Here is a 26,045-nt window from a genome sequence, read left to right on the forward strand (position 1 = left end):
GTATTTTTTTACAAATGGAGTATGCTCACTAGTGTATTAGAGCAGCATACATAGTTTATTGCACTTGTAAGAGAGCAGTACCAGAGTGTATGCAGATTTTCAACTCAATGTTACTGTCAATGCCTAAATTTCATTACTTTGCAAGGAGCTTCCCAGGTGCTTATAAAAATTGCAGAGTTCCTGACCCCACTGAAATCAGTGGGAATATCTCATCTGCTTCAGAAGGTGAAAAGACTTCACTTTGGTTTTAGTTTACATGTACATTTAAGTTTTTGAAAGTTGTACATATGCTATATCTGTTCTGTGTTCTTAAATTACCTCCTCTGTGTTTGTGTATTTCATTATAGGGCTCAAATATGTGCACAATATGATGGATATGTTGTCTCGAACATTTCACCTTTATGAGCTGCTAAATAAGAAGAGGGAGGGATGATAATTAATCTGCTAGAATTTGTTGGTAATTGTAGTATGGTCACTTCTCTGCTCAAATTCCATATTCTCAGGGTGGACAAGTTTGGTCTCTGACTAGATGGTTTTCTCTTGTGCTATACTCAAAGAGATGTACACAATCCATGTCATAAGAGAGCTGCTGGCTAAAGTGCAGGATGGTTGATTCTTCTCCAGCCTTGCTGTGACTTGATAAAAATGAGCAGCATAAACTTCCCACTTTTAATTTTCAGAAATTATGCTTAGGTGAAGATGCTAAGGTTTTTCCTTACTTGTCTACTTGACAGCTCAGCCATGTTCTCCTCACCTAATCACCAGTCTTCCAGCCATTCTGTGCAGTGGCACCCAGGGTTATTTTAAGGCTGCTTCCATGCCTCTTTTCACCTTGATCAAATGCCTCCACTTGAAGAGCAGTAGTCTAGGACTGTCAGGTGTGCAGGAGGATGGTAAATATTGATAAGTACCACATGGCATGGTTTTGCTCTGAGGGAGTTAATCTATTCTATGCATATTAAGTCCTCAATTTAGTTTTTCAATCCTGCAGGTGCATTCTTCAGACTCTGGGAAAAGATCCATTTGTTGCAGACACATTTCTTCCCCCCCCCCTCCTTTGTGCTCTGGACTATGCAACCTTACATATTCAGAAGAGAGTGCAAAGCAATAACCAGGTTTATAATCATTCCACATCTGTCTCCTTTTGCCTTGTTATTTGTTATTCTGGGCTTGCATGAACCTTCTTCATTAGGTAGATGTGCTTGTATTTCTAGCAAGGATCATAGCAATTTCAGTCACTGACTACTTGTGAGAAAGCTTGTTAGTATGCAGAAACCTGGAGGTGTCTTAATATTCAAGCAACGGAAACAGCTGTCGTCTTATGTGCAGATGTCTTAATTTTTTCTGAATGGAGTCTTTATATATATTTTTTTTTAATTCCAAAATGTATAAACTTAGGAATTAATTTGCATATTGATTTGTCCTGGAGATCATGGATGGATAAGATATGGCTATCAGATGGCTACAGCTGGTTTGTTGGGGTTTTTGGTTTGGTGTTTCTTGGGTGGTGGCTGGGGTTTCTTTTAATTCTGGGAAAGAGAGGTATTACATTTAAGTCATTTCCCTTGAGGTAGAAGTGAGCTTGCTGTAGCCTCCTTCTTAACTAGACAGGTGTGGTGAATAAGCTGCCATCGCTTAATACAAATTGAGTGTGATGATAAAGTGTTTTCTTTAAAGAGGAAAAAAAATTGTGGAAATAAGACCTATATTCTGTCTTTACTGGATTACCAGGAGAACAATTTCAATCTGGGTACATGAATATACTTCCAAGAAAATCTTCCTCAGAATTTAAAAGCTGCAATGAATATCCTGCTTGCATTCCCTGCAGCAGCACTTGAGATTGCCACACAGACCAATAAACCAAAATATGTTTTCAGGTTATTCTGACATTCTGAAATCTTCTTTTTCTTCAAATATTTAATCATCAATGTAAGTAGTGTCATTTCAGCCCAAACAGAATTTCATTCTTCTAAGTAAGCAAGCTCTTAGTAGAAGTGAGATTGTCATTCTTCCACTGAATTCACAGGACAATCATGGTGAATAAGAAGAGATAAAAATTATTCCAGTTACTCTAGTAAGCAGTGAAATGAAAACAGTGGGGTGGTTATCTGTGAAACTAGAGTTCTAAAGCTGTGTTTTCAGTAGAAGAAAAGGTTTGCTAAATGCATGCTCTGTTCTTTTGTTAGTAATCAATTCCAGCAAATGTTCAGGTTCTGCCACATGAAAATAGTGTGATAAAATCCTAAAATGGTCTTAAGCAATCAAACAAAACCCACAAACCAAAGCAATAACAACAGTGACAAAAACCCACAACAACAAAACCACACACACAAAAAAAAAAAAACCACTAAACAAATCCTTCCTTGATTCTTCAACTGCTGTAGGAAGAAAAAAAAAGCATTTCAATATATCCACATCTGTGAGCAACACCTAGGTTTCTGAAATGGCTGTCTGTTCCCTGAAATGCTGAGCTGCTTGCCTTTGTAAATCCTTGTTTCCTGAAGAAGGGTCATTTGTTTTCAGTAGTCATTGAACTGTATGGCAGACTCTAATAGAAGTCTTCTTAGAGAAAGGTTGATTTTTTTGTTTGTTTTCAGCTTTTTCTTCTTTTCGAAAACAGATTTCATTCCTCAGGCTTCTGAAACATAGCAGTTTCTGCCTCTATCTCCTGACAACTGCAAAAATAAAGCCATACTGTTCCTTATGTGAAGAAGTTACAACTGATGTGTCTCTTTCAAGTTCCCTTTCATTTCTCTGTGCCAGAATTTTACCAAGTACCTAAAAATATTTGATATTTTGGGAGTTTTAAAGAAGGCAAAAACTTGAATCTGAGAGTTTGTTCGTTTACTGCAAAGGCACAAAAATTGTGAAGCCCCAACTAATGTGATTTTTATCTTCTAGGCTGAATAGAAAACACCTCAGAAGATTTTACAGTGCTGCTCTTTCAATATTTTTCTGTTAACAGATAAGCCTGATTGCACCAAATAGAGCTTTTAGAATAGTGTCTCTAGCATCTCTTCATATATTTCTTGTTCTTTAGAGAAAGTGCAATACCAGTCCCATCCGGTTGAAGATCAACCTTGTCTACTCTGGAGAACAGACAGTTTTCCTTGCCTGTCATTATTTCTCCAGTGGACAGTACTTTTCTGATATTCCAACACTGCTTCTTAATGTTGTGTGCTTTAACTGCTAGTAAGCATTACTAAAATTACTTGCTTGCTTTTGTCTGGCTATTGCAATGTATCTTGTGAGGGTTTCCTAGTAATTTTTATAGTTTTGCATGCCATAAATAAATATTTTTCACTTCAAGTTTGAGTGGGGATCTTTTTATTTCACTAACCAATTTCATTCCAATCAGGTGTCTCATTTCTAATGCTTTTAAATGTTTCTTTGTGGTTCAAATGCTATAGCCTTTATGTGGGAAGGGCTAATGGTAACCTGGCATACACACATTTATTTTGTTGGTCATTCAAAATCAGTCAAGCATGAGAGAAGTGAAAAACTATGTAGCTGGAGAATGACACTTGAACGATGGGGAAATAACACTTGGACAGAAGAAAAGTTATCAATTCCCTAAATAGTAGTTAAGAATAATGAGAATCTTGCTTGTTTTGGCTGTTTAAAATATGCCAGCATAACGTTCATAAAATGCAGCACATTTGCTTTGCTGAAAGTTTGGGTTTGCAATTCTGGTGCCAACAATGAAATAAAAGGTCTTTGCAGCACTAAATGAAAAACATCACTTTTTTTTTTTTTTTTTTTTGCAACAAGTGAGATTTGAAATGCAATCTTTTTGGCATAAATCAAAATGTCACCAGTATATAGCTATAGGCAATAATCAGTCGTGGCTTTTTCATACGTTGTTAAAATTTCTGTGCCGTGAAAAAAACGTTTTCTTATTTTACAAACTGAGTTATTTCAGTTATGAAAAGGTCTGGTTTGGAAAATGAAAGAAAGAAATTCCAGGAAGAGGCACTGAATTCTAATTTTGTTTGCTCTGTGGTGCAGTTTCACTGGTGATAATATATTGGCATTTTTTAATCAGTATTAATATTAATTCCTTTAAATGAAGCGGACTTTTGAGATCTTACGGGGGCTCTACAGATGTCTTGATCTTGCTTTGCTAGGATACACATCTTAGGTAGTTAAGAAGCAAAGTGTGCTAGAAGCAGTTTGACTAAAAAAAATCCCCTTTTTCAGCACTTCAGATTTATTTTTTTCTCAATCATTGAGTGGGGATTTTTGAAGTGGTAGAAAACAGTAATAGCCATGAATTAGAGACTTGCATGTTCAAAATCAGAACAAAACTACTAAACCTGATGCCTACATAAGAGTTTTAAGTTCATCAAAACATAAACAGTGGAATGTCAATGTGCATTGCATTACATACCTTTTTTTTAAGGTTTGAGGCTTAAATAATTCCTTATAATCTGAGAATAAGTGTATTATTTTTCCTTTGAAAACTATTTTAACCAGACAGCATGTTATTTTCATCACAGGTGTAAATGTGTGGTGAAACATGTCTTACCATGTACCTTAACTATATCAAATAACTTTTACCAGATGTTAGAAGGACATGTTTTCCAGCAGATCTGAACTCTTGTCTTCAGATGAAGTCTTCCACAGTTCTCCCTTTATTGTATAGGAGGGTGAACTTTTGAATCAATAGTACACTAGGAGAATGAACCTCAGGTATTTGTTTCAGGAATAAAATTAATCTTTTGATCAGAGTGGGAGAGACTTGAATTACACAGTAAGAGACAGTAGGAGTGCAGTTAGGTTATTGGTGTCACAGGAGGAGAAATAGCATATGAGTACTAGCTAACAATTTCAATATAATCTTTCTTTAGGATAGTTGCTAGAGGCAGTGAAGGTATACATTTAAATAATGTAAATAAATTAATTAAAATGTAATTTAAAATGTAATAATGTGTATTGTTAAAATAAATAATTCCTGACTAAGGTTAATTTGATCATCCTGTAGATGGCAGTGATTCTTATTTCTTCTAAAGTTTGCTTTTTTCCTACATCTTTTTTCCTCTGGAACAGAATTTAATTTCTGGTGCTCTTTCATCCTCTATTTTGTAATCTGTCACTGTCACTTTCTTCTTTCTTACTATAACCTTTTGCTGCTATTCTTGGGGCTTATTCTTACTTTCCTCCTGTGCTTAAATTTCTTTCTGTTACTTCTTTCTTCTTCTCAAGAGTCCAAGCTCTTCCCAAATGTGATGAGAAATGCCTTCCAGGTTTCTACTATACAGCCAACCTCAGTCTCCAATTTATTGAGAAATTCTTCTTTTCTTGCTAGCCATTCATAACCTTCTGCAGAAGTGAAAGGTGGTTTGTATAGACAATAAAGGAGGTTCATCTTTCTCTGATGCAGCTTTTAGAGCCTCTAGGGACATAAGCTTCAAGAGAAGGGGATTCTCTTACAGAGAGACATACATGGCAGTAGTGTCTACTTATTTCAAAATATCCCAAAACCTTCTTAATATTCTGTCCCATCTGCAGAATTTCTCCTTTGATTCCTTTCCATGCATATCAACTGTGCAGAGTGAATTTGAAGATTTGTCTGCTTCTTTCATTGCAAAGCATCTATGAGCAAAGATGTTTAGAGCACCTGACAACCAGGATGCTGTGGAGGGGGCAGTGTAGCACTGATCAGGGATGGTAATCACTTAACAGTATGAAGCTGTGTCTTGGATGTTCTCTGTAGACTAATTCATTTTTTTATGGTCTTTTTCCTTCCTGCTGTGTAATTGTTGTGTACCAGACAGTTCAAGGGTTTACTTTTCTAGGTACAATAAAGGAACACATTGACAAAAGAATTTTGGGCATCAGGATGCTGTGATAACAAAATTTGAGAATGAAGCCTGTCTTCAAATCTGTTTGTGCTGGAGTCACTGATTTTTGCCACAATGGAGAATAGGAGAATAAAAGCAGCCAATTAACTTTTGAGTGTGTCAGAGACAGGCAGAACATAACCTTTTAATGCAAAAGGTGTGTTTGGTGGTACATGTTCTTATCTGGTTCAGCTTCAAGGAATATTTAAACAATAGGAGCCCAAAATATTATGGTCCTTGAGAAGGTCTTCGGGTAAATATTAAACTATTAACAATATATCAGCTATAGAAATTAATCTGGATCTTTTTTTCCTTCCCATCTATAGCAGGGAAGCTATTTCTGTTTCTTGATCTTGATGGAAGTTAATGCAGTAGTCTGTTTAATGACATCATTAATGATAAAATCCAAATAGTGCCTCACCAAAATGTATTTTATGCCAGGATCATGAAAACTTCACTGCAGTAAATTACAGTGCTGGGACTGTTTTGTCAAATGTAATGATGTGCTACTGTTGTGTGCGAGAGACTGAATCTGTTTAGATTTTTACAAACGTTGACTGGGATATAAGAGTGTCTGTAAAAACAACAGAGCAGTTCAGAGGCTTTAATATTTTTGTTTGGTTGTTTTTTTCGTTCCCAGAGTTGATCTTGAATTTCTTCTGGTAGTTTCTTTTTCCAACATGGTCTAAAGTTGACAGAGATCATTTACTGTATTAGGGCTGCATAGGCGCAGAAAACATACTGGTGCTGTTTTTTAGAAGAGTTTAATGGGTCCGCTCTAACCCAGAGGTTTCTGCCTACAGTGAATTTTTTTATGTTCCTTTGGTAGATGAATGTCCATCTGATGTAAAGAGCCACTAGTAGTGAAAAGCTCTTCTGTCAGTGGAGTTTAATCTGCAAGTAATATTGATGTCAGGTTCTTATATTCACAAAACAAAAGCCCAACATGTGAAACATGGATTCTTTGAAGAACAGTAAGTTTCCATGGAGTGGTATTTTTGTCACATTAAGATATTATGTCAGATACTGAAAGTGAAATTGATAGCCAGAAAACCAAGTGCTGCTACTACAAATTGAGCACCCAGTGCTTCAAAACAGAAAAGAGTGCTTGGACTTCAAATAAACCTGTCGTTAATTCTGTCTATATTGTTAACATCTTTCACAGAAGAGCAAGAAATGTTGATCAAATCTTCTAAGGTAAGACTTGTAGTGCAACTGTCAGGGTAAACCAGGATTTGAATGTGGGAATTTTTTTTGGTGGTGATTGTTTGGATTTTTATGTTTTTAAAGCCTGAGTAATGTCCCTGTAATTGTCATCTTCAACTTTCTAAGGAGAGTCCTTCCTTAATAAGAGTTTCCAAACAGCTCACTTCTGAAACACTTGCTGAAATCTCCTTTGATTTACACTTCTGTTATACAATCGTGAAACTGCTGGTTCACCCACTACAAGCAGCTAACTCTGCAATACTTTTCCAATAAGTACTGTTAGTTAAATACTGGCAAGTGTAATAAATGCCTTTTCTTAATGCTCCAATATATTAGAGTTTACTTTTTCATTGCATCCATAAACATTTTTTGGTTTATGATAACTTTTAATAACTTTCTGCATCCGCGCTCTTTTCCAGTGGATCTCTCTAAAATTCCTGTTGTCCTGGTATGGTAAACCCCTGAAAGACTATGAACTGTGGGCATTATGTCACGAGTGTTTATGTACTCTGCAGACTTGCATAGATTATCCAGGTATAGTCAATACATAATAAATAATCTTACAGTCTCGAATAGTCTTATCTTAAAACATTTATTTATGTTCACTGTATTAATGGTGGGTTTTTTTTAGCCTAGCTTGACTGTGACCTTGTACAGAAAAAATAATTGGCATTGTTTCTAACTTCACTCTCTTAAATTGGGACTTAGATATTTTATTTTTTCTTAGTTGGGAAATTTCTTCTATATACAGAAGAATTTCTGCTTTTTCTTTGTTCTGAATTTTGATGGCTTTTACAGGGGAAAAACATCTTTATAACCTCAAGCAGTGAAACAAATACTGTGTTCCGATGTTTGAGGGATGGAGATAACTCCTGTGACTTTTAAGAAAAGCAACTGAGACTTGTATCTTGAAAGCAGGAGAAAAGTTTAACCTACATGTAAACATAAAGCTTCCTCTCTTTCCTGGATTTCTTTGTGACAGACAGTTCCTGACACATTTTTTACAATACAGGATTTTGTCATTTTAAAGCCACCAGGGTCTTATCATGACACTACTCCTTCCACATTTCCTAAGCTCCAGTTTATAGAAGTATTATCAGAAGTCAACTTCTGAGAGACAAACAGGGAACTGTTCTTTGACAGAATTGGAATATGTGTGTCACTTGAGAAGACCTAAATTTCCATAGGTGTTCTAAATGTTGGTTTAAACTTGTATTAATAATTATAGCTGTTATGTTACTGTTACCAAAAAATTAGCAGAGGTTCCCACCATTAATACCTTGCCTTTCCTTTTTTTGCTTTTTTAACAAGTCTGCTTTTGAGGGTTTGGGCAGAGGTGAGTTTGAAGTCTGTAACTAAATATAAACAATTGGATAGTAAGATAAAGAAAGCTTACTGAATCCTTTTGGTTTTCATCTTCAGCTATTCTATTTTTTATGGTATAAAACTGTTTAAAAGGAAAATGGCCACAAAAGTTACCCTTAAAATAAAGTATTTCATTTACTTTTCAACAGAAAGATTATTTTGGCCTCATAGCATAGTTCCTAATATTTGGGAGGGTTTCGAATGCCTGCACGTCATGGCTCAGATTCTAGTTTAATATGCCTAGCTGGCCTCTGTTATCATACTTACATGTACCCAGAATGTGTAAGTATTCAAAATACTAAAGACTGATTTGTGATCTGAACAGTAAGTAGCCTGTAAAAGTTAACATAAGGATACAAACCACTAAATGAAAGGCACCTTACTTAAAATTCCATATTTGACAAATAAAGGTGCCTTGAAGTTAAATGCTGTTTTCAGATTTAGAATGTTTCTGCCAGAGGATTCTCCTCTCATTCTGAGAGTATTTGTACATTGTGGGATGACTTACAATGGTGTTGCTACTTCAGTGCTCACATACATGCAAAGTTATCTTAGAGCTTCTTTTGAATAATACTAACTTATTAAAGGTGAAACAGATATGCTATAAAATGTTTAAAATACCTTTTGTCTTAATGATAGAGTAACATTAGTAGCTGTTAAGTTAAATATCTGAAAGTGGAACAAGGTGGATTGTTTAGACTAAAATGAATTATTTATTATCTATTTACTTAGCCTTTTTCTCCAAATTCTTCTTTGCTTACTCTTTTTATTATTGTTATTATCCTAAGAAAGAATTATCTGGGTAAGAAAACATACCCTAGAACTAGCCTCCTCATATATTCTTTTCATTCAATCCTGCAACAAAAGTTGTTTGTACCTTCCATCAAGACTTCAGTTATTTTCTCTCCTCTTATCAGAGGATGTTGCTTACATGTTGCCTTTAGAGAAATCAGGTGAGAATTCTCTGTTGTTCTGAAATCACCGAGATCCTGTTTGCTGTTGCAGATTCAGGGCTGGAGGTGTTAACTTTTGAGAGGCAGAGATAGCGAGCATAAAGTGTTGTCAGGGGAGCTGTTCAGGATAGCTTTGTTTATCATGACACAGTTCCAGCTTAAACGTTAGGGTAGTAGACAAGCCTTCATTTACATTAAGCATAGTGAACAATTTAATGACTTTAGATGTGTTTTGTACAGGTAACTACAAAAGCAGCAGCATTATAACCTTTTTTTAATCTTATTTTTGAGCAACTTCAACTTATCAGTTAATAAAAAAATTTGGTTTACTTTTAGACCTCTTTACTATTTTATTAAATAATTAATGTTTTAATCTCATCTAACTTAAGAATCTCTTCTCTTACTACTCTGTTCTTAATAAGAAAAAAAAATGTATTTGGTAGCCTACAAAGGCAGGACTACATTGCTAGCCAGTTTCCTTATGTTGAAACATGTTATGATTGCAGTGTGCTTTGAAGATACCAAACAGATAGACAGTTTTACCACAGGGTTTTCATCATTGAATTTATGTAACATGATTTCATGACCTTACTGTTGGGTTACTGAAGACCTCAGATTATTTAAAACTGTTTTAGAAGTCAGTTATTTCTTCCCTAACTACAGAAAATTTCAAGGCCTTGTAAATGGCAATCTATGTAACACTTCAGGGGGAGAATGTGTGTGATTATACCTGCTCGTGCAAAATTGGGCTCCATATTGTGTCACACCTAGAGGAGTTCTGGATCTGACCACATCTGTATTGTCTCCAGATAATGACCCTGTATTTTGATGGGGCTGGAGAAAAGAAGAAAAGAGATTAAATGCTTAAGATTAATTGACTAATTTTTATCAGTACCTTGTGAGAAGACACTGGAAGTGTTCAAGAAGAGACTGGATGAGGCACTTGGTGCCATGGTTTAGTTGATTAGATGATGTTGGGTGATAGGTTGGACTCAATGATCTCGGTCTTTTCCAACCTGGTTAGTTCTGCTCTGCGCTATTCTAATGTCCTTTTATTTATTTTGATCCCATTTTATTTTACATCTTTGTCTTTGTTCTCCAGGATTTGTTGTAGTGATTATGCACTACTGTCTCTTTATTGGATAGTGTCTATTCTAGCATTAGTGTTATTTAAAACATCATTTTTAGGTGGGGTAATTGCTGACATTGCAAATTACTTTTAAAATCGTTTAAACTATTTTATTAGTATCAATCAAGAACAGATATTTATTATGCCATGTGGCTTTGTGGCTTATTTTGCAGTTGTCTTATGTTTGAACTCTGTGTTAATTGACTGCCATGGAAGTATCCTCTTTACTGCTCCAAAAGCTGAAGGTAAACTAATACATTATGTGCTCTGCTGTTATTTCTTTTGGAGGGGAGTGGAGAAGACAGCAAGTATCTTACCTTTTGTTTCTGGTTTCTTTTCTCATTTAGAATCTTGTGATATATTTTATTTAGCTCCTGAAATTGAAGAGGATGATGTGGTTACTGAGAAGGTAATGTGGTAGGTTATGTAGGCTGCTACATGTCTTGTCAAAGGGCAGGTGTACCCCTCTGCTACTACTTCAAGGGTTCTGATAATTCTCATTTCTCCCAGTTCTACTTGGTTATCTGTGAGAGTTTTATATATTTATCTCCTATAAAATGAGTTGCTTCCAAAAAATAATTTTGCCTTCCAAAATTGTTAGAGTCACTGCCATAAAAATGTTGCTCAGTATTTTTCTCTAAAGCTTGATTATTTCCAGTGTGTTAGCAGTAAGATGGACTTTGAAATCATATTTTTGTATTCTGGAAGTCACACTGAGATCAGTATTTTTGACTGTCTAGGCTGAAGTCCAAACATTAATCTCACTGGGAAGACTGAGTGAAAATATCACTAACAGCATATTTTCACTATGGGAACATTATGAATTATGTCTCTTACCAATACAGTTTTTTAAGAGGTTTCCACTGTAGTTGTAAGCCATAAGGAGCTTCCAGACCACACATGATAAAATTGTTAATAAATAGCAGGTGAATATTTGCCTCTACTGCATCTGAATTACAAACTGTAGCACAGGCATCGTAAGAGTTAGGAAAACAGAATTTATGGTGCTTTTCCATGACATAACAAGAAAAAGAGGTTTGCTGTTATATACCATGTGCCTCATGAGTTGTTTCAAATTTGTCATAGTAGTCATGAATCAGAGAAAAAAAATCATGAAAAATCTACTGAAGACAGAGGTTTTCCTTCTGTAAACTATCTGTAACTTAAACTGAAGCTTAAACTAACGCTAGAATACAACAGAGTAGTTTTACCAGACCCTAGAAATTGTTAATCCTAAACTCTTCATGCTTTGTACTTTTTCTTTAGAAAATAAGTAGTAATCTATTTTTCTGTGGGGTTTTGTTTGTTTGTTTGTTTTGTTGTTGTTTAGGGTTTTATTTTTATTTGGGGGGCGTTTCTTGTTTGGGTTTGTTTGTTTGATTGTTGGTTTTGCATACTATGTATAGAATAAGCTGACCTGGTTTGGTTTTGTTGGGGTTTTTGTTTTGTTTTGTTTTTTTTCCTGATATTTGTATAACTTTCTAGTTGTTATAATCACTGAGTTAAATTTATGATGGGAAAATCAAGACTATATGGTGTCAGTCACAATAACAATACTACATCAGTAAAAGAAACTGTTTTGAAGGAGGTACTGGATTGGGTGGCAGATTTTTCCTAAGTACATATACTTAGCTTAAAATTGTGATCCCATTCAATTCATGGAATTCTGTGTCTAAGAAGGAAGAAAACTTTTTAGTGGAGCTGCTTTCTCTGATTTCAAACATTTTTGTACCTACTAGCAGCTTTTGTTCAACATCTCAAGTGCTTCAGAGGTCGGTTTCTTTATAGTAAAGACTTCCTTGTTATACTGTGTTCATTACTGTTTATTTTGCTCAAAGGGCTGCTAGAAAACACTGGCTTATACGACCACATTATTTAGTACTGTGCTTAGGTTTCTGTCCTTTGAGCTTTTTTAATATCTTTCAGAAGCAGCATGAAGAAGCATGATGCTGTAACTTTGTCAAAATTGCCTTTGTAGTACATGTTAACATACGTAAGCTAAACATCGAGTCTGGCTCTGTCTGAAAATTGTAATTCTGAAGTAAGACAGCTTGTGAAGATCAAGTACTTTTCAAGGTCACTCATCATGGCAGCTTCAATTGGTCTAGCTACAGGTAGCACAATATTTGCTAAAATAAATACACAATGCCTTGTTCTTCTAATAGGTGTGATTTTTCTCTGTAAAGTGTGACTCATCCCAACTGGCTTGTACTTATTGTGTGCCATGCATTTGCTAAATTATTGTGACCTTTTTTTAAGTAAATTGCAGCTGGCCAGGTTTTATGGTAGAACTCTCAAGGCTTGCAGCCATCTGAGTTTTTATGAGAGAGAAATTCTTCAAAATGGTTCTTAAAACCACTTTTTTTTTTTTTTCCCCCTGAATAATTTTCCTAGACAAATGCTAAGACAAATTATGTCTGTTGCTCCAACAGTAGAAAATTAGCTACTATTATTGGCCCTGCATGTAAAACAGCTAGTTTTTGAAATGGATTGAGATTTTCATCAGCATTTTCAAAAGCTAAATATGTTTTGTGCTTCAGAGACTGTTCTCTTTTTTCTTTTTTTTTTTTCCTTTTAGTGGGGAATGAGGGGAGTTTTTGGATAATTTGCTGGAATTGCTTTTGAAGTGAAAGGGGTTTGTTTTTTCTTTTGTTTGGGTTTGGGTTTTGTCTGTTAACATCTTTTCTGTCTCTTACACTACACCAATAGGTCTGCATTTATGGTGTTGCTGCAGTTCTGTGGATGGCTGCAAAATACAGTGTTCCACCGAGTCACAAACTAGCATTGCCAAGAAAGCTGAAAAAACTTCTTCTGGATATGGCAAAAAAAAACCCTGAAGAAAGACCTTCTCTAGTTGATGCAATTAAGGTTACTAGATTTAAGCAATTTTATGTGAAATCCTGTTGTGTCTAAAGTCTCATTGTAGTGATTTGAACATCAAAATATTACTTTATTTTTGGTAATAGAGTAATACCTAATTAAATCATAACCAGTCACTTTGGGATTTGCTTTTAAAGTTACCTCTCTAGGGACACAAATGGGTGTGTTTTTAAATTACATCAAATTTGTCAATAAGGTGCCTGGAATAGGTTCATAAGACTTTCTAAACTTAGATTACTTCTAATTGCTTATTTATCTTGACTTTGTCCTTGTCCAAGAATACCCTACCTAATTGAAATTATATTTTTTTTCCAGACATGCAATGGTTATTTACTTGAACAAGGTATAAACAGTAAAAATATTTTGTCATTGTTGAATAAATCTGTCTTTAAGGTAAGAGTGCCACCTTTTTAATGCTCTACAATTTTTTCAATTAGTATTGTAAATTGTATTCAGGTAATGTTTCGTCCCTTCCAAGTATAGTTAGATTTGTTCTCCTTTTATATTTATTTTCAAGTAGCTTTCCAGTATTGGTTTTTTCTGGTTTTTACAGTTGGAGTGGTCACTCCACAGAGTGTCCTGACTCCACAATCTGTATGAGTGAAGAAGCAGTGACCTAATTTCATAATTGCTCTTTCACAGAATCATGGAATCAGTCAGGGTTGGAAGGGACCACAAGGATCATCTAGTTCCAACCCCCTTGCCATGGGCAGGGACACCTCACACTAGATCAGGCTGGACAGAGCCTCACGCAGCCTGGGCTTAAACACCTCCAGGGCTGGGGCCTCAACCACCTTCCTGGACAACCCATTCCAGGGCTTCACCACTCTCATGGTGAGGACCTTCCTCCTCACGTCCAGTCTGAATTTCCCCACCTCCAGCCTCATTCCATTCCCCCTAGTCCTATCACTACCTGATATCCTAAGAATTCCCTCCCCAGCCTTCTTGTAGGCCCCCTTCAGGTACTGGAAAGCCACAGTAAGGTCACCCCGGAGCCTTCTTTTCTCCAGACTGAACAGCCCCAACTCTTTCATTCATGCACCTCTTCTATGAGAACAGAAGACATTAATATGTAATTGTTGTATTCTGTTTGTTTCAAGTATATTTCTTATGCATGCAGCTAATAAAGTCAGTTTGGACTTCAATTTTTATTGGTAGGCTGTTAAAGAAAAAGTAATCTCATCTCAAGATCATGTTGCTTTTGAATTTAAAAATGAAAGCCACGAAGCAGACCCTTCAGAGTCAAGTCTAGGTAAGCAGTGAGATTCTGTCATGTTTACTGTTTTTCAGTATTCTCTAGATCAGTTCTCTATGTATGGTTTTCTTAATCTTACATGCAATTCTATTTTTTTTCTACCTAAATTAATTGTGATTTACCTTCTACTCGTATTTTACATATTGTTCATCTTTCTACCTTTGTTCTTGTGTTTAGGATTTGTGCCTATTACCAGTGAGAGTAAACTTGTAGCAGTTAAAGGACCGGTACCATGCCAGATTTCCCTAAACTGTGAGAAAACTACATTACCTGTTGCATTTACCTCTCCTGCAACTCACTTTAAGCCTATTATTCTGCAACAAAATGCTAATATAACAAAGTTAGTATATCCTGTGGCAAAATAAGTTAAACTTGAAAATTTGTTGTTAAATCTACTGGAATTATCCTCAATTGTGTTTTTTTTTCTTTATTCCATTTCAGAGGAGGCCATACACCAGCTTCTGAGCAACTCAAGAAAGAAACAGGGAAAGAAAAACATGTGGACTACAACAAATCAGGATGTATAGAAGACTCTAAAAGCCATGGCACTGAGAACACGTATGTTGTTGAAACTGCACCTGAAATACCTGAGTGTGATTTACAAGTTCCAAGGCACTCATTCCAGAGATGTTCAGAAGACCAAAAGTCAGATGATGCATTTACTTCTGTAGTTACATTACCATCACCATCAGACTCCTTACATACTCTACAGGGAAAGAGCACATGGTCTGAAGCTCCATCCAGCTCCTTAGCTTGTCCTACATCTCCCAATTTCCTTCATATAAATAACATCATTCTCAAACAGGACTCAGAGAAAAGAGTTTTGACATTTGTACCAGTACATTTAGCTGTATCAGAGCAAATACCAAACAAACCTCTTCGTTCCAGAATTGCTTACGATTGCTGTCATCGCTTGCCGCTGCTACTTTCAAGTACTGTCACGAACTATAAAATGAGTGCACAAACAGATTATGATGGCTCCTTTAGCCAAATGCAAAGCTGTGAGACTGTTAATACACAGAACAACTATGATAAAAGGAACCCAGGTATTCAAACCAACTGCCAAGAAATTGAGTGTGCTGCTAGTATAGACAGTATTTTCACTGAACAAGAGCACACATCACGTACCTCGGTGAATCAAGACAATTCTCATCTCTTTGATGTTGAAGTCCTCCCCCAGCAGAACAGAACAAGTGATGCTTTACTACAGGAAGTGATTCATCTCATACAAGAAGAGTTTGCATTTGATGGCTATCTAGAGAATGGAGCTGAAGTTTTTGATATGGGTATGTACCTTTTCTTCTGTACATTATTACTGCTTATGTGTAAGAATGTGGTTACTACTTTTTTTCTCTTTCTTTTGTATGTGTCTTTTTTCAAACAAGGTAACTTCATTTTAAACTTAAAGGAAGTCAAGTTTGGTGTGTTCTCTGATACAATTTGTGAGAAGTTTTGTGACCTCTACTGGGATGAAAAATTACTGGAGAATCTGTATCAGGTAGTAAATGGAGAACAACCTTCACATTTATGGTAGGTATTTTTGAACTTTCTCCTTGTTGTAGTAATGCTTTTTTCCCCACTTCCTAGAAGCAGGAAAGGGTATGCTGCTTCTCTTCAGGTATCCTTACTTGTTTCTTGCCAGCTATTAATTTCCCAGTCTATTAGATTCTTCATGGCTTTTCTTATAGCAAGTAGGACTTAATGGCTTAGCAGAAAACATTTTCTATTAAGCTTGTCTGTTACCTCCATTTTAGGATAGCTGGATAATGGAAACTTAATTCTGTCAATATTGGCTTTGACCATTAATGGAAATCTTCATAGTCTTGTTAGAGACTGTTTAGTCAGAAGTTAAACATATTATTCTTACTATTCAGTTTGCTTATTCTATTTGAATTAACTTCTTATATATCCTTTACTTCTGTTCACACTTAAGAGCAAGGAAATTAATATAGCATTGCCAGAAGTTTTACTTAACTGGTTTATTGTAACTCAGTGTTCCTCTTGGCAGGCTTTTGGAAGTAGCCTGGTAAGAAAACATCAGGTTAATTTCTCATTTTTGCTATTTCATCCTCAATGACATCTAAATAAAAAATAATTAAAAATATTTTTTATTGTATTGCAGCCTCCAAATGTATTATACTCACAAAAGCTACTTACTGAAGGTTATGTAAACAGTAATCAATTTGAATGTGGAAGTTATATATGGGGGTTTTGTCTGTTGTGATCTGGAGCTCTGAAGTGGAAGTTTTGACAAAAACGCTTGGTAGATACAGGCCATCCTCTCTATATGAGCTTCTGTTACAAAGTAGGTTTTGAAAGTGGGAGTGACAAAGAAGTCATCATTTGTTACCCAGTATGAAAACACAGGTCTAGATTTTGGATGACATACAAAAACTGCCGCAGAATACCTCTGGGACACTGCTCACTTAAGATTCTTTAGACAAAGAATATAGCATTTTTAAGCTGTTACCCTCTTTGACTGAACATGAAGGATGACTTAGGGTCAGGCTATTACCCCAAGGTTGCCCATTACAGCAATTTGCACTGCTAAATTATGCCTGGAGTTATGCCTTCTTTTTATATGTGTTATGATACCTCTGTTAGAAGTTTGACAAATACTGTGAAGGACAATCTCTGTGGTTTAGTGCTTTAAAGTCCATTTGAACTTTGGGGTTTTTTTTCCTTGTAAAATAGCAAATGAATTTGAATATACACAGTTCAGGAGGTACATAAATGCTATGGCACCCTTCATATACATGGTAGTTTGTAAGAAGGGCCTGGACCACCTGGCCTATGAGGAACATCTGAGAGAGCTGGGGTTGTTCAGTCTGGAGAAGAGGAGACTGAGGGGAGACCTCATTGCTCTCTACAACTAGCTGACGGGACCTTGGAGCAAGAAGGGGGCCAGCTTCTCCTTGATGGCAAGCAACAGGACTAGAGGAAATAGTTTCAACCTACACTAGGGGAGGTTCAGGCTGGTTGTTAGGAAATACTTCTTCATAGAGAGAGTTATCAAACATTGGACTGGTCTGCCCAGGGCAGTGGTGGAGTCATTGTCCCTCAAGGTGTTTAAGCAGTGTGTGGACCTGGCACTTACAGACATGGTTTAAATATTGACCCTTTAGTGCTGGGTCAAAGGTTGGACTAGATATCTTTGACATATCTTCCATCTGGATGTTTTCTGTGATTCTTGGAAATACTAACTTTTCCCAATCTTGTATTTTCAGCCTAACTAAGGCAGATGATTCAAAGACTGGCCATGTATTACGAGATCTGAAGAAATCTGATAGCTCTTTACCAAGCAGCGAACAGACAGAGGGTGAGAAGGAACTTCATGTTTCTAGATCTGTGTTTGCTAGGGATCTTCAATGTCATAAGTGTTGAGAGATTAGAACTTTGTGTATTCAGAAAAACACTTACCTTAGCACTGAGGAACATTGTCAGTGAATCTGAACATTTTAAATGCCCTGGGGACCTGTTGTCTTTTATATGAAGCTTGCATACAACCAAATGTCACTGAGTAGGATGCCTGTTTAGTTTACTTTTATTTTCACAGATTTGTCTGTTGCAAAACTGCCAAATTCCTAACTGCTACCTGTGATTTTCTTGTGTTCATCCAATAGATGTTCTGGTGGTATGCTTCTAAAGTAGAGAGGGGGAAGAGGGACAGTCATGCTAAGACAGCTCCACACAACATAGCAAGCTTAACTAGGCAAAGAAGAAAGCTTTGGAAAATTCTTTCCTAGATGTTACTGAAAAAGTTGAGGATTGATTGGAGAATGACTGTACAAACAGATCTGATTCTTCTTCATTCACTCATCTGAATTAAAACAAAACTAGGCAGTAAAAATAAATATGTATTAAAATTTTTTTTTAAAGTATGTTGTCAATAAAAATTGTTTGCAAATGCTGAGGAAGGAAACTGTACAGAAATCTAGAATTTGAGTGCTTTTAAATTTTAAATGGGTATTTTTAACTATTGCTTGAAAGGATTTCACTAACAGTTAAAATAGGATAGTCTTCATCTCTCCTACAAATTCAGCCACTTCCATATTCTATTCACTGAAATGCCTTTTTAGAGGTGGATAGCAAAATGAACAGTGGGACAAATGATTTGTTGAGATAGTTTTGCCTTTTGATCACAAACTTGGTTACAGGACACTATTTCAGGGCAGTCAGTGAGATTATATTAGTGATTGTTATTTGGACTATTTTGTTGTGGGTTTGACATACTTTGTAACTGAAGATTTACAAAATGCTCCCTCTTTCAGTACCTCAGCTCAAATCTGAGCTGAGTCTGCTAATTCCCATTATAATAAAACCATTACCCTTTCTAAGCTTGGTATATTCACAGGCAGCTTATATTTGGTTGCTATAGTAGCTGTGTCTCTCTCTTTTTTTCTTCTCCCCTCCCCTTGCCCCCCAAAATGGTTCAGCCAAGTTCCAGCATTTAAACTTGGTTACTTCCCTCTTTTGAGCACAATTAAACTGTGTGTTCATTAAAAAATGCTTCATACCCCTACACTGTTAACTTCTGTGGCAAAACATAAATTTTTAAGTTTGCACTTGGCTGCTGTCATTATGTTACAGTTTTCCATTTTGGCTTGGAATGACTGCAGATGTAGAGCCAGACCTTCCCATGGGGTGTGTGATTTCTTTGAACTAGCACTTTAGGACCATTTGACTCCAAGGTGACATATATAAGCCCTGGAGTGTTGCTCAATGAAAAGAGACACTTCTGGCAGGCGTAAAAGCTTCTGTCAGCATCCCACCAACCTTTGACTATTGCCTCAGTCCCTTAAGGTTGGTTGTAGCTGCTATAAATGCAAAGAAGTCCCATTGTAGCTCAAGGGAGTGAGTCCTGTAGGAGTGGAAAGTTTTAACATCTATGTCCCCTTCGGCTTATCAAGTATTCTTGCCCTATATGTATGGAATAAAAGCTTCAAAACTTATGGATGGGAAAAAAAACCTCAAGAGCTAAGCTTTTTACTAATGTGTGCACGTCTGACATACTTACCTTTTGTGTTAAAGCTTTTGTACTATGCTTTGTTTAAATGTTTGTTCTGTATGTTCAGAAAATATATTGTAATTTTCAGAAATGTATTGTGTAACTATTGCATGATAGTTCTGAAATACTTTTAACTTTTACCATTATACAATGTGTAGTTGAGAAAAGGGAAGCAGGGAGTCAAAATAAGTATCTAATCACCAATGTTAGAGTTCACAGGTAGCCTTGTAACTGTTTCATTTGTGTAGTGTTTTATATTCAACAAAGCCTGAGTTGCAGCACATGACCATTCTTTCCCCTCCATACACCCCTTCAGGAAAAGGGGAAGCAACCTTTGATGTGAAGGCTGAGCCTATGAGAAATGTGCCATTAGCTGAAATGGATTTTGATGAGTCACCTTTGGATGACTTCAAAGAGGAACTGAAGCTGCAAAACACTATCCCTCTAGAGAAAGGGGAGCAATGTTTGCAGAGCCACAGTTGTATCAGTCCAGGCTTGGCAGAAGAAAATATAGAGCCAGAGCAAGAGACCATGATAAAGATACCTGGAAACAGCTACCTTGTGTCTCCCAATCTACCTGACTTTCATGGCTGTAGTCCTGGTTGGAGCAGTGCATTTTATGGGGCTGAATGTTTTAATTCAGAAGTTCATAGTTACACAAAAAACCTTGGAAAGCAGAAATCAAATGAGTCACAAAATATAGATGCTAAAAAAGTGGTGAGTACATTGATTTAAAATCATTAAGATACCTCTTTACTTGCTGATTAAAAGCACTATAATATTTGTTTATAGTGAGTTAAAACCCCCTCTTTTAAATACTGACTCTTAAGTGTTTTTAAACCCTTAAGATCTGTGATGTCTTGTCAGTAATCCAGGCTAAGGATCGTATTCCCAAATAAAGAGCACCGACAGATTCATAATCACTGACGTACAACTCATGTTCTCTTCCTCAAGTTGGCTGGAAAAGTACTGTCTGTCATGGGCACCAACCCCATAGTGGTAATAATATAGAAAAGAGCGAAGAATCACCATGACTGGTGTCTATCACAGGGTCTCAAGAGGTCCCTCCTGTTGTTCTCTGACATCTTTTCTTTGGTCACCATGAATTCTCTGACAGCTAGTCACTGTTTGCCAGCAGAATGGCAGTTACTTGCACATAAATTTATGCTTGAAAAGCAGACTGGAATTTGTAATTTTTTCAAGTAAACAGAGTCACTCTATCATTGCTTTGTTCCCTAGCCTATGAAATATTCCGTAGAAAAGTGCCCTGACAAAAATGCTTCAGAGAAAGCAGAACAATTGTGTGTATAGGTTCATTAAAAATATTTATATTCTAGAGCCACTTAAAATGGAAGGTGCTGTGGCATAGACTAGGAATTTGTTACTGACTTCATTGCTACTCACCTGAAGTTATTTAGGGGACAAACATTTTCTGTCCACCACATTCCAACTGTCAGAAAATGGCCACTCTTTTGGATTTCCTTTTTGTGTTCATCTCTTAATTAACATGGTTTCACTTTGGTTAGTGAAACAAAACCAAAACTTTTAGTAAAAGCAAGCATGTTCCAATTCAGAGTCTGGGTAACAGCTTTTCTGTGCTTTCACTCTTCTCTCTGTGATCCCTGTGCAGCAGTAAGTCTTATAAAAATCCACAGGCCTTTTGTGACTTCTGCTGCTAATGAACTACGTTGTTAAAACTTTTGAGCTTTCTGAAGAAGCGACAAGTTTTTCTCAGATTAATTTCTAGTAAGTCCATCCCATTAAAGCTAACCTATTTACCAATCTGTTGTTTGATATGTTAACTCTGAGCTATGTATTTTCTGATCATTCTGCTGTGGGAGTTCTGTCTGCTCTATTCAGTGAACTCACTCCATTTAAAATGCTGTTTCATGTAACTGGGTCACTGGTAGTTAGCTTAGGACCCAAGTGCAAAAGCCACCACTTTTGGAAAACACAACACACATCATGTTTGTTGTTTCATAATAAATCAGAAGCTGAACCGTAGCTACATGGCTCATTTCCACTGGTTGGTAAAATACGAAAGCTTTGATATGCAAACAATTAAAAACATCCACATTAAATTTGACATTATTGTGAGGAATCTTTCATTCCTCTCTATTGCTTGTTACATAATTTCACAGAAAATTAATTTATCTTTCAATTATGTAAAATCCATAAATATAAAACATATAAGCTGAACTTCAGAATTGGTTTGTCATTTACAGAGCAGCTCTCTTGTCTGCCTTCTGACCTGGTTGTATAACATAATGTAATTATACTGGTTTTGAAAACATTACTTTCAGTCAAACACCCAGTTCTTGCTGCAGATATAGGTCAGCTGTCTAATTGAACACTTCTGGGGCCTGCACTGATCTCAGAACCCATCAGTTTGAATTCTGGATTACTTCTGAGTGTACTTTTTAAAATGCTCTTACACATAATGACATAAGTGCAATTTTAACTAAAAGCATATTTATATAAGCAGATTCAGACAAACTTCAGTGTGGTCTCATCATAACACAAACCAGCTCTAGTTCTTCAGCTGTAGAACTGTGACATAACTAATTTTTTTCTGGGATCAGGTGATGCGTGCTCTAACTTGTAAGAAAGCACAGGTGTGAGAGGTAATTTTTCCTGGTTGATGTCATGTTCTTGTCTGTTTGGATGCTCTTTTCTTTTTTGTTTTTCATATGAAATAATTCCCTTCTAAAACTTCAGTTTCCTACTAGGACCTTGTGTTTACCATTCTGACCAGAATCCTTTTTCTCTTTAAATAGGAGCTAGAACAATTGCTAATGATGGAGACAAAAAATTACAGAAAGACCATAAAGTTTTACCAGAAACTGTTGCAGAAAGACAGAGGCAGCAAAGGTAAGATTACAATAACTTGCTAATAATTAAATGGGTGCCTTAGGTATTTTAAGATTTAAGGGGGTTTGTTTGTTGGTTGGTTGGTTTGTTTTATACACTGGAATTATTGATGTTGCTACACGGTATGTTTCAAATCTAAAGGTCTTGAAACTAAATCTATGTTGCCCAAACTGAGAGGACAGCTACAGGAGATGAAATCAAAAGTTCAGTTTCTTGAACTGGTGAAGAAATACGTGCAGGCAAGTCAGACTTTATTTTGCTTGTTTGAATTGTCATTTCATTCTGCATCAGAGTAGTTGGCTGCTCAAGTCTATACTGGAAATCTGAAATGTTTTGTGTTGAAGTGAAAAACTAAGTAGGCCCTACATTATTAAAATAAACTAGGGGAGACCTTATTGCTCTCTACAACTACCTGAAGGGAGGTTGTAGCCAGGCAGAGGCTGGTCTCTTCTCCCAGGCAACCACTGATAGAGCAAGAGGACAGTCTCAAGCTGCCCCAGGGGAGATTTAGGCTGGATGTTAGGAAGAAGCTCTTCAGAGAAAGAGTGATTGGCCATTAGAATGGGCTGCCCAGGGAGGTGGTGGAGTCACCATCACTGAAGGTGTTTAGGAGGAGACTGGATGGGGCGTTTGGTGCCATGGTCTGGTCTATTCTATTCTATTCATTGTTGCTAGTATAATTTAAAAAAGGAAATAAGCATTGGCATGAAATATGATTTGACTGCATTTTGTGTGTTTTTTTCTCTTTATTTTCCTACATTTTTGATGGCTTGAGCAGATCATGTATGCAGAGCAGTGGGGTGTGGAGTCCTGTGTGCTGCCTGCAGTTATTCACAATGGGAGAGCTGACACTGCGGATGTGTCACCTGTGGACGAGTCATCATTGCTACTGTACTATAACACAGACAAACACCAATGTAATCATGAAAATGGAATAAGAGTTCTGCAGGCTGGTACACCACTTGGCTTAATGGCTCATTTATATTCTAGGTATAGTATATTTTGCACATCTTGAATTGGGAGTGGGTTGATGCATCGTTATCGAGTCACAAAGAATATTTGCCATGATAAATCCTATTTATTGAACATGGCATAAGTTCTCCTCTCTTGTATTAAGTTTAATGCTATTTCTGTGAATACTTATTTACAGAAAATGGGCACAGAAATGGCAGAGGACAGTTTGATAAGAAATAATCAAAACTCAAATCATTTTATAATAAATGAAACATTCATAACTTTAAGCTTTTTTTAATCCTTTACTTATTTGAGGCTTTGCTCTGATAGTTGCCATGGAATCAAGGCTTTATGTTACTACCAGCAGCATAACAATTCTTCAGAACATATAATTTGATAATTCTTATTATTATGGGCTGCATGTGAAAACAGCTAGGTTCTGTTTTAGATATTGCCTCAAACCTTGGGACAGATGAATATAGAGGCTTATCTCAGGGCTTAAATGATAGGGACAAAGATGTCCTTTAACCCTCAATAACGGTGGGAGCAGTGTTGTTTTAAGGTACCTGAGTCATAATAGCATGAAAGATGGAAACTGCCTGAGAGTCTGCATCAGACTGGTTGGAGCAGCTTCTTCCTAGCTACTTCTCCCAGCTCATCCCGACTCTGAGACCTACTTTCTTGTCCTGAGTGCTGCTTTTCCTGGTAGTCAATGTTTGGCACAAAGTAAACAAATTATTTTGCAATCACAGTTTCCACATTCATCAAACCCAAACTTTAATGGATAGCCGTAAGCCATCAGGAGACATGACAACTGACCTGTGTTAAGACCTTGAGAGTGTGTGTGTGTGTATAAAGAAAAAGTAAGGCACACTTACCTTTAGTGTGTGATGTTGTTAAAGCAACTACTGCTCTAATTAGAATTACAGAAAGTATTTTCTCACTTGAAGTACATGCTTTTTATGCTGTTGTTACAATAAATACCATTTAGAGCACAAAGTGAGATGATAGAAAAAAAATTAAATATGTCCTTCCATACCATTTAGAGTATGGCTTTTTATAATAATAGAAATGTCAAAGTGATTCTTTACAAAATTACAAGTAGATAAGCTTTTTCTTTTTCTTTTTTTTTTTTTTTAAACAAAGTATGCTTACAGTGTTGGCAGTTGCAGTCTTTGTTGTGTACAAATAAAGTCGTCGAGGCTTTATGTACAGATAATGTAGAAGAATATAAAATCCCTACTAATTCTTGATATTTCGAGGATTTTTTTTTTCTCTTGCTGTACTCTCCTAATGTGAGCAGAAATTGTGTGCTTGCTTGTCTGAAATTTTTCTTGTGCTTCACAGAAATGCATTTTTAGAAGGCTACGTGCAGCAGTTTCTCTACACTTTTCGCTATTTCTGCACACAAGAAGAATTTTTGCAGTTTCTTCTTGATAGGATCAGCAGCACTTTACCCAGGTAGAGTAATTTCATAGAATAGAATCACAGAATCATAGAATCAACAAGGTTGGAAGAGACCTCCAAGATCATCAAGTCCAACCTTTCACCCAATACCTCATGACTACTAGACCATAGCACCAAGTGCCACATCCAATCCCCTCTTGAACACCTCCAGGGATAGTGACTCCACCACCTCCCTGGGCAGCACATTCCTTGAGTCTAAACTTCCCCTGGTGCAGCTTGAGACTATGTCTGCTCGTTCTGGTGCTGGTTGCCTGGGAAAAGAGACCAACCCCCTCCTGGCTACAACCTCCCTTCAGGTAGTTGTAGACATCAATAAGGTCTTCCCTGAGCCTTCTCTTCTCCAGGCTAAACAATCCCAGCTCCCTCAGCCTTTCCTCATAGGGCTTGCACTTGAGGCCCCTCACCAGCCTCATTGCCCTTCTCTGGACATGTCCAAGAGTCTCAATTTCCCCTGAAAAATCCTATCAGACCACAATTGACTCTCCCCCCCCAATGCTAAGTAGGTATTTCTGAACAGCAGTAAATTAAATTTTAATTCGATGATTGTTTTTGTAAGACTTTCTTAACAAGTGAGAGTTAAGCTGGACCAAGTGCTATAGTTGACAGACTGCATGCATCATTTTTTAATTCTGAAGCAATCTGAGTCATATTTGTGCCAGTTGTTCAGTGATGGCTTGTAAGGACAACCTCAGCCTTCTTTCCATTGAACCCTGGATTCTAGAGACGTGAAACAGAAGAATTTCAGATAGTACAGTCAGTACCAAATAATACTCATGATTCTTTCAACAGTTATTTTTCAATTGGAATTGGATATCAATTTTGGTGCAATAAATGCCTTTTTCTTCTCACCAGTGCAAACCTGGATTCTTCCACATCACTTACCAAAATACGTAACCGCAGTTTCTACATCCTGCAGGCTTGGATTGAAGACTGCTACAGTGTAGATTTTGCAACAAATGCTGATCTTTTGTGTACCCTGAAAGAATTTATTTCTTCCAAGGTAAGTCAGAATTTCAGTAGAAGCTTTAAGAAGAAGAATAAAAAAAAAATCAATTTACATCAGTTGTGGTACATATAAGGCTATTGTAATAACTGTCCCAATTACAACTGAAGT

General features: G+C 36.6%; 1 protein-coding gene across 3 annotated transcripts in view; it reads left to right on the top strand.

The window, feature by feature from the left end:
* KNDC1 (kinase non-catalytic C-lobe domain containing 1) overlaps nucleotides 1-26,045 on the top strand; it is a 58,928-nt gene that overhangs the window by 25,467 nt on the left and 7,416 nt on the right. For 2 of the 3 annotated variants that reach the window (XM_068139608.1, XM_068139610.1), the window contains exons 7-22: nucleotides 7,469-7,583; nucleotides 10,670-10,741; nucleotides 10,844-10,905; nucleotides 13,206-13,364; nucleotides 13,692-13,769; nucleotides 14,535-14,628; nucleotides 14,809-14,971; nucleotides 15,073-15,917; nucleotides 16,017-16,161; nucleotides 17,859-17,950; nucleotides 19,956-20,356; nucleotides 22,417-22,510; nucleotides 22,652-22,749; nucleotides 23,289-23,500; nucleotides 24,812-24,925; nucleotides 25,784-25,931. In XM_068139608.1, the coding sequence (XP_067995709.1) occupies nucleotides 7,469-7,583; nucleotides 10,670-10,741; nucleotides 10,844-10,905; nucleotides 13,206-13,364; nucleotides 13,692-13,769; nucleotides 14,535-14,628; nucleotides 14,809-14,971; nucleotides 15,073-15,917; nucleotides 16,017-16,161; nucleotides 17,859-17,950; nucleotides 19,956-20,356; nucleotides 22,417-22,510; nucleotides 22,652-22,749; nucleotides 23,289-23,500; nucleotides 24,812-24,925; nucleotides 25,784-25,931 (2,892 nt within the window). Of the gene's footprint in view, nucleotides 1-7,468; nucleotides 7,584-10,669; nucleotides 10,742-10,843; nucleotides 10,906-13,205; nucleotides 13,365-13,691; nucleotides 13,770-14,534; nucleotides 14,629-14,808; nucleotides 14,972-15,072; nucleotides 15,918-16,016; nucleotides 16,162-17,858; nucleotides 17,951-19,955; nucleotides 20,357-22,416; nucleotides 22,511-22,651; nucleotides 22,750-23,288; nucleotides 23,501-24,811; nucleotides 24,926-25,783; nucleotides 25,932-26,045 lie in introns of those variants that run through there. The other variant, XM_068139611.1, reaches the window with a different exon arrangement.

Source organism: Melanerpes formicivorus, unplaced genomic scaffold (assembly GCF_026170545.1).
Source record: "Melanerpes formicivorus ecotype bairdi unplaced genomic scaffold, bMelFor1.0.p_v2 SCAF_6, whole genome shotgun sequence".
Lineage (NCBI taxonomy): Eukaryota > Metazoa > Chordata > Aves > Piciformes > Picidae > Melanerpes > Melanerpes formicivorus.